The 8,645-nt window shown below is 39.4% G+C and overlaps 1 protein-coding gene across 1 annotated transcript in view; it reads right to left on the bottom strand.

Moving 5' to 3' along the window:
• The window catches only part of LOC131917107 (uncharacterized), a 159,412-nt gene that overhangs the window by 6,628 nt on the left and 144,139 nt on the right, over positions 1–8,645 (bottom strand). Inside the window, exons 92-95 of the mRNA XM_059270741.1 lie at positions 7,969–8,073; positions 6,517–6,570; positions 5,886–5,990; positions 1,526–1,576 (exon numbers count right to left, since the gene is read on the bottom strand). Of these exons, the coding sequence (XP_059126724.1) occupies positions 1,526–1,576; positions 5,886–5,990; positions 6,517–6,570; positions 7,969–8,073 (315 nt within the window). The remainder of the gene's footprint in view (positions 1–1,525; positions 1,577–5,885; positions 5,991–6,516; positions 6,571–7,968; positions 8,074–8,645) is intronic.

Genomic DNA, 8,645 nt, shown 5'->3' with positions numbered 1-8,645 from the left:
GACCATGGTCCAGATGTATTAACCAAAATAATTTTTTAAAAAATCCTAAAATAACTTGAAAAAATATAAATGAAAAATAATTGACTTATTATGTCTAAAATAATTACTGTGCTCTGCCAGGAATGAATATTTCAAGGTTCCTCTGACTTTTACATACCTTTGATATAAATTATGGTCTTTGTGGTTTTTGCCTTTAGAAACTGTACTGCTGAGCTTGGGTACCAATTTACTTTTAGAGGCACAAGCTCACTCTTGGTTGGGCTAGCCCCCCTCACCCACAAAATGGACTTAAAACTTTTCATTGGCTTAATCAGTGTGATTGTCAGTGGATCATTTCACTAAGAACAACAATAGAAACTAACATTCTGAAATGGAGTTTAGAGAATTGTATAGCTATGATATAAACGACTATATACATATTTTTATAGATAAATAATGCCAATTAAAAATTGTTCTTTGGTAATTACATATATGAGTATAATGTATTCAGAACATATCTACCTCCACCTCCAACTCAGATCCCCCCACATGCCCTGCCCATCTTCGTGTATATTTTTTTTCTTTTTGCTTTTTTATAAAAATAACTCCCTGAGTTGGATTCCTGTTGTCTCTATGCACATGCATGCAGGGCACCATCTACTGGAGCATGAGCAGCCTCCATGGGCCACACCACTAAAGAAAGTCGACTCTCCCTCTCAACAATTGGCTAACAACTGCCAATAGCTCTTCAGCTAGGGGCGGGACTTCATGAGCCCCTCCCCTCTCCATGCTACACATTCCTTTTTATGATATATGATAATATGACAAGGTGATTTATTACTAAAAAGATCAGTTATAATGCAGTATTTCACCAGTGAATGTGGTTACCTAGGTTTATTTTGGCTGTTTGAATAGTGCAACTGATTTGAATCAATGAAAAAAAATCCAGGAAAATTACTGTACAATACTACAATAATAGAAGAGTTTAACAATTTTGTCAAAAAGCATATGACGTGCCGGGAGGTGGTGGTGCACACCTTTAATCCCAGCACTCAGGAGGCAGAGCCTGGTGGATCTCTGTGAGTTCGAGGCCAGCCTGGACTACCAAGTGAGTTCCAGGAAAGGCGCAAAGCTACACAGAGAAACTCTGTCTCAAAAAAACAAAACAAAACAAAACAAAACAAAAAAAAAAGGATATGACGCAAAACTAATCTGGACTACTGGATAAAATGTTTCTATTTTTCATCACATTTATTATTTATTTAGTGTGTGTTGGGGACACCCTTGTGGAGGTCAGAGGACAATTTGCAGGAGTCAGTTCTCTCCACTATGTGGGTCTCAGAGAGCAAACACAAGTCATCAAGCTTGGCACCAAGTGTCTGCTGAGCCATATCACAAAGATCCATAAAATATATTATTAATATATGAGTAAAACCAACAAATTATTGTACTAACAAAGCCCCTGTGATGGGGCTTGGATAGGTAAAAGCATAAACGTAAAATATTGCCATTTAAAATCATTATTCCTCCATGGCCTTTTACTCACCTGTGAATGACTCTACATTTTCCATCATCTTACTCAGTTTAACCTTTCCATCTGTAAGACAAAATACAAATAAGACCTAGGCACAGTGACTCAGACCCAGAAAACTTAAGGCCTTACAGTGTGAAATAAAACATTGACATTCGAATGTTTGTCCTGATTTGTTCTGTAAATGCATCAGTTTTCATCCCCAGATGAGCATGGAATTGAAAATTGAAGATCTATAAATATGATATATATCTAAATCACACACACACATATACATATATATATATACATATAATCTCACTGAAGGAGAAATTGCAGAATGTATCAATTCTATACGCAATGGTGCTAGGAAATTTAAAAGGCATTGTTTAATCTTTCCAGTTGACTTGTTCTATGTCAGAATTCAAGAGCAATCTGTTTGGTCACCTGAGTATTTCAGATTTGAAAAGCAGTGTTGTGGCATTGTTATGAAGCCCAGACTGATCTGGAACTCTCTGAACAGGTATTCTAGGGTGCCCTGAACCTGTAATTCCCTGCCTTAGCTTCCCACTGCTGTACATGCAGCCATTACTGAACACTCTTTTTATGCTTCCAACTCCAAGGCCTCCAACATTTGTCTTATTTAAATTATATGCTGACTTGTTGAAAATCTTATTTCTAGGTCACATTGTCCCTTGAAGCTACCATTCACTCATAATCTCTACAACTCTGTATTTTTTCTAAGAAGCAATATTATTTGGTAGAGAAGTCAAATCCTTGAAGCTATGTAGATCTGTTCAGGTTCTATTCATCAACCTCTGTAATGTAGCCTCAGTTTCCACATCAGAGAAATTAAGGTAATAACCTACCTCACAGGTTGCTTTGGGACTATTGATAACATAGATCTGGTGCCACATATGGAGTAGGCAGTTAATATTTGATAAGTATGAGTTATGGTTACATCACAGAGATTGTTAGTTTATCTGACCAGGTGTGCAACAGAATCAAAACAGCGAAAGGGAATTTGCTATTTAATTAGTACATAATTCTGAGTTCTTGTTAACTAAATCTTCTTCATATAACCTTGTACAAACAGTCAGTGGGTGAGTCAGATCTCACTTGCTGTACAGATTTCCAGTGAAGGTCAAAGGCAGGCTACCCAGGAGCCCCTGCGTGATTGGATGAAGATAAAGATAAAGGTGTTCTGATGGTTTGAACGTGTGTTGGAGACAATCTCCGTGCTAACAGTGTGGAGAGGTGAGACCTTTAAGAGGTGATTAGGTCATGTGGGCAGGGTCCTGATGAACTGATCTTACTGCATGGTGGATTTACTAGTGAGAAGTGTTTTGTTATGAAGATGAGTTCCACTTGCAGTCCCTCCTGGTTGGCTGCACTTGCTTGCTCTTGCATGCTCTGTCTGTTCCTCTCACACAGGCACATGCCTTTTACCCTTCTGCCTTCTGCCATGGGTGATGTAGCAGGAAGCTCCTACCATGTTAATTCTTGATAGTGGACTTCCTAGCCTCTATGACTATGAGAAATTAACTTCTGTTCATCCTAATTTACCTAGTCTCATGTATTCTATTATAACAGCACAAAACAAAGTAAGTCGATGTAATAAAATTTCATGGTACGGTGAGAATTGTAGAAGATTGGCTTCTAAATAGATACATTATTCATAATTTTAACTCCAAACAATACACAATGTATTATAATATCTATGGAAGTTGCCACACTGCTTTTAGACAGAAGGTTATATAGCCTCTCTATTTTCCTTATAGGATTATAGAAGTTGCCCTAATTATTTATACAGCCAAATAATATACTTTTTTTTCTCCTGAGACAGGGTTTCTTTGTATAGCCCTGGCTGTCCTGGAACTCCCTCTGTAGACCATGCCTGTCGCTGCCTCCTGAGTGTTAGGATTAAAGGCATGCACTACCACCACCCAGTCCAAATAATGTATTTTAAAAAGTTAAGTCTATATTATCACCCCTAGCTGAATGTTGAGGATAATGCAATTAAGAAGTATTTCCCACCTGAGTCAGCTAAGTAGCACTCATTCCTGTGTTCTTTGGGTGCAATGCTTTCCCTTCTCAGGGAGGGTGTGTCCTACCCTATCCTGGTCCTTTGGGCATGTGATTCAATGAGCCCGACTGACTTTCTGACTCAGAATCCCGAAAAGTGTGGACAGGTGGACACATCCAGCTGCATCACCTGATAACACTATTAATTAACTCTGTGGTCATGTGATCGTTTTGATGCAGCCTTGGCTTTGCTCTTCCCAACCCTGGGTTTTCAAATTTCTGATTCTATGAATCACTCTATGACCTTCCACAGTTGTCTTTGTGCTTAAGCTAGCCAGACGTAGCTTCTTTTGCCCAGAACCTGAGGATATGATTTTACTATTGAGAAAAAATTCTAGCTGGGTGTGGTGATGCATGTCTTTGATTTCAACACTCTGGAGGCAGAGGCAGGTAGGTCTCTGTGAGTTAGAAGTCAACCTGGTTTACAGACTGACCAGGGCTACATAATAAGACTTCATCTCTAAAAAAATAAAGTAAAAACAACAACAAACTCCCCCCCCCAAAAAAAAAAACAAGACCTCTCAAAACACACACACACACACACACACACACACACACACACACACACACAGAGAGTTTTTTTTCTCCAGTTGAGGTTTTTTAGACTAAGCTGGAGAAATGTCATTTTCCTTAGTGTTGAGGCTAGCTAGAGGTTATGGCTATGGCTTCTAGTTGCCTTAACTAACCAATCATCTGTCTGCATAGAGTAGGAGTCATACACAGGGGACTGTTGGCTCCAGATTTACTTGAAGTGGCTATAAGTGCTGACAACTCACCTCCCTTCTTATCACGTCTGAATGACAAAGACTGTGATTTAAAATTAAAGGAAGGTTATTTCTTGGAGGCAGACTCAGTCTACAATTTGGTACCTTAGGAAGCAGTACAACTTTGTCTCAATTGCTATGATAACAGCATTGTATAGTTTCAGCATAAGCATATGAAAAAAACCCAACCCCCTACGAACAAACCAACCCGGGGCATTGTTTAACCATAAGGAAATGCAAATCAAAATCACAATGAGACATCACCTAACTGGAGGCAGGGCGGCTATTTCTAGAGACAATAAAGAGCCAATGTTAAGGGTAGAGAAAAAGAGCAACTCTCTCTCTCTTTTTTTTTTTTTTTTTTTTTTTTTTTTTGAGACAGGGTTTCTCTGTGTAGTTTTGTTGCCTGTCCTGGATCTCGCTCTGTAGACCAGGCTGGCCTTGAGCTCACAGAGATCCTCCTGGCTCTGCCTCCCGAATGCTGAGATTAAAGGCATGCACCACTGCTGCCTGGCGGAAGAGCAACTCTTAAACAATGTTTGTGGGAGTAACATCAGTATAGCCATTGTGGAAAACAACATGGAAACTCTTCAAAAACAAAAATAGGATTACTGCCTGACCAACAGTCTCACAACTTGGTAGATCAAAGGAAGGCACTGTGTGTATTGAACAGAGGTCTGTGAGCTCACGTTCACACAACACTGTTCCCAATAGCTGGGATACAGTCATTGTAAGAGTTCCCTGATGAACTGGAGGACTTTATATGAGCTGAGACAAGAGAGGCACAGACAGACACTGTTCTCTCTCATTGTAGACTATAAAAACATTGACCTCCAGAAACTGGAAGCAGGGTACTGGTCAGAAGATGCATAATCATAGAAGTCCACTGCTCAGCAAGGGACAAAGCTGACAGTGACAGTTTGCTGAGTTCTTTAAAAGTATAAATATGCATGCTGTTTGCTATCACCAGAAAAATGGTAACTGTGTGGGGTGATGCCTTCATTAATTAGCTAGATCTAACTATTCAATAAGTAAGCTTTAAAACACCACGTTACACAATATATATATATATATATATATATATATATATATATATATATATATATATACACATAACTGCCAATTAAGAAAATCTAGAATGGTTAGATATGTTCCCTTTCCTGAGCTTCCTGGTGATTTGATGGACTTATTATTATTATTATTATTATTATTATTATTATTATTATTATTGAGGCCAGAAAGGGAATCTGATCCCCTGGAGCTGGAGTATTTAGGCAATTGTGAGCTTTCCAACATGGGTATTGGGGACAGAACTTAGATCCTCTGGAAAAGCGATAGGCTCTCTTAAGTACTGATTCTTTGTTCCTGTCACTTTTTTTCCTTGTTGAAATGCTCCTTCATTTTATTTCTCTGGCTTCTTGGGTCTTTAAGTGTTCTCAGTGATGTTAGGATTTAGCTTTGCAAGTGGAACTCCTTGCTTAACAGACAAGTCACCTCTGGTTTGTCTCTGGCTGAGAGTGTCTCTGAAGACACCATGACATGCTCACCTTCAATGGGCAGATGGCTCTGCAGGTCTTCAATTTCCTCATCCTCCAGCTCATAGCCCATGTCTTCTAGGATGGCATCCATTTTGGAGGCATGACACTTGCCCCCTGAAGAAAGAAGGAGGTCACAAATGAAGGAGCTGGAGCCTAAGTTACCACAGATGGAAGCAACCCAGAGCATAGTAAAATCAGACAACTCTAAGGGCTGCAGAGACATGGTGGAAGCTGAGAACACAATGTATTTTGCCAATCCTGCTTCAGGGATGTTTTCTACAGTTTGCAGGAAGGTTGTATTTAGAAGTTAATTATTTATCAGAAGAGTTATGTAAATTTTTTATTTATACATTGATTGCATGTACTGATTCTATATACTATAAATTGTATCTCTCAGATGAACTATGAATTATATCAGACAACGACTAACACTCTTGATTTGCAAACAGAATTTGAAGCATTTGCATTGCCAATTATAATAGAAAATTATAAACTGCATTAGTTATAGCTGTATCTAAAAGATCTACAAACTTAGAGAAAATAAATCACCTGATTATTATGTAATGATGACATGATTTTTGTTAAGTCAAGGTAAAGCACAGATAATAGTTTGAATTGCTTTATTGTGATTATCACTTACCAGGAAACCACTTTACATGATCAAGAAATATGTTTTTAAGTATCTTCCCATCATCTGTAAAATATGAAACATTTAAAATTAGAGAAAAATTATATATACCGTAAAAAGGTATAGAAGGATATAACTTTAAGTGCATATTATAAGAATTTACCTTTGAAATTTATACTTCTTTATTTATTATGTATACAGTGTTCTGCCTGCATGTTCCGCCTGCATGCCAGAAGAAGGCATCAGATCTCATTATAGATAGTTGTGAGCCACCATGTGGTTGCCGGGAATTGAACTCAGGACTTCTGGAAGAACAGCCAGTGCTCTTAACCACTGAGCCATCTCTCCCGCCCTTAAATTTATACTTCTATAGTTCTCATATCTACACACGTCTTTATAAAGAAGTGCAAAGTAAGAAATTTTTTTCCTTTCTTTTTCTTTTCTCTTCTGTTCCTGTTCCTCCTTCTTTTGTGACTTCGACCTCTCACCTTCTTTGGAGCTGGGGACTGAACCCAGGGCTTTCCATGGATCTAAGTCCCCAAGGTCCCCCTTTATCCTCCTCTTTTTCCCCCCAGGGCTTTGTGCACCTAATCAAGTGCCCTACTGCTGAGCCTTCCCCGAGCCCTGGACAGAGTTCTGAATGTGGGCTGACACATGTCTTTCCTCACGCCGAGCTTGCTTTCCCTTTCTTCTTGCTGTTACCATTAGTTCATCAAGTTTGTCCTCTTTATTTAAACTTTGCTTATCTATCTATCTATCTATCTATCTATCTATCTATCCATCCATCTATTTGTGTGTGTGTGTGTGTAGGTTGGAGTACAATCTTAGATGTCAGTACTTATCAGCCATCTTGTTTGAGACAGGGTCTGTCTTGTTTGCTCTTACACTGTGTATTCCAGGCTAGCTGGTCTGGGAACTTTTGGGGACTCTGTCTCTGCCTCCCATCTACCTCACTGTGGTAGGGCCAGGATTATAGACCTGAGCACTGCAACTTTTATATGTGTTCCAGGGATGTGAGCTCAGATCAGTAGTCTTATACAGCAAATGCTTTTACCTACTGAGCCATCTCCACAGCCAGGAACAACACTTTTAATACCAAGATTAAGTTTAAAGATGTTGGTGGGGTGTGGGGGGGAGATGCTATCAAAACAAATTTAAATGCTAGACACAATACCGTTCCAATTACAATTTTTTTTTCGAGACAGGGTTTCTCTGTGTGGCTTTGGACTCTGTCCTGGAATTCACTTTGTAGATCAGGCTGGCCTCGAACTCACAGAGATCTGCTTGCCTCTGCCTCCCGAGTGCCAGGATTAAAGGCATATGCCGCCACCACCCGGCCCAATTACAATTTGTTCTCTTTGTGTTTTAGGTGTTGCAGGGCAGGAGAGGCATCACTTTTTAGGATGTTCTCACACTAAAGTTTATACAAGCACAGAGATGCATTCCAGTCAACAGAGTACCTACCAGCGACAGGCAGCCTTTTCATTAGCTCATTGACTTCCCTGTTCGTGAACTCTATGCCCATGTTCCCCAGCACTCTTTGTGCGAGTTTGGCATCAATTTTTCCTCCTTTGGAAAAAAAATGGCAATAGTAAAAGTGAGCTGTTCGTGAACTCTATGCCCATGTTCCCCAGCACTCTTTGTGCGAGTTTGGCATCAATTTTTCCTCCTTTGGAAAAAAAATGGCAATAGTAAAAGTGAGAATTGCTTGCTGACTTCAGATGATAAAAGTAAGTTGGTACAGGACTCATGGAAATGTGTTCAAATTTGAAGAAACTATGGGTTTGCAATGGTCTAAATGGCCTCAGAGGTGTTAATCCTGCTTACAACAAAGAGATGCACAGGAAGCCCCTGCATAGCTGTACCTAATCTCAGGTGTACCAACATCAGCTCAGATCTGTACTGCCCTCTGTTTTGGCTGGATGATGAGATGGGTCACCTCACAAGCCACCTCACTGGCATACTGTCACAGTTGTATCCTAATGTTTCCTGAGTGAGAGTAGTTGCCGAGTATTTTGAATGCATGATGACATTTGTTAGCTGTGTTACCATGGTGACACGAAGCACAAACTAACGGAGGTTTCAGAATAATTGTAGAACTCATTATAGACATAGATCATCACAAAATTTTGCTAAAGGTT

This window comes from Peromyscus eremicus, chromosome 8a (genome assembly GCF_949786415.1).
Source record: "Peromyscus eremicus chromosome 8a, PerEre_H2_v1, whole genome shotgun sequence".
Lineage (NCBI taxonomy): Eukaryota > Metazoa > Chordata > Mammalia > Rodentia > Cricetidae > Peromyscus > Peromyscus eremicus.
The sequence above is the reverse complement of the archived record's forward strand: the minus strand, read 5'-3'. Positions and strand labels throughout refer to the sequence as shown.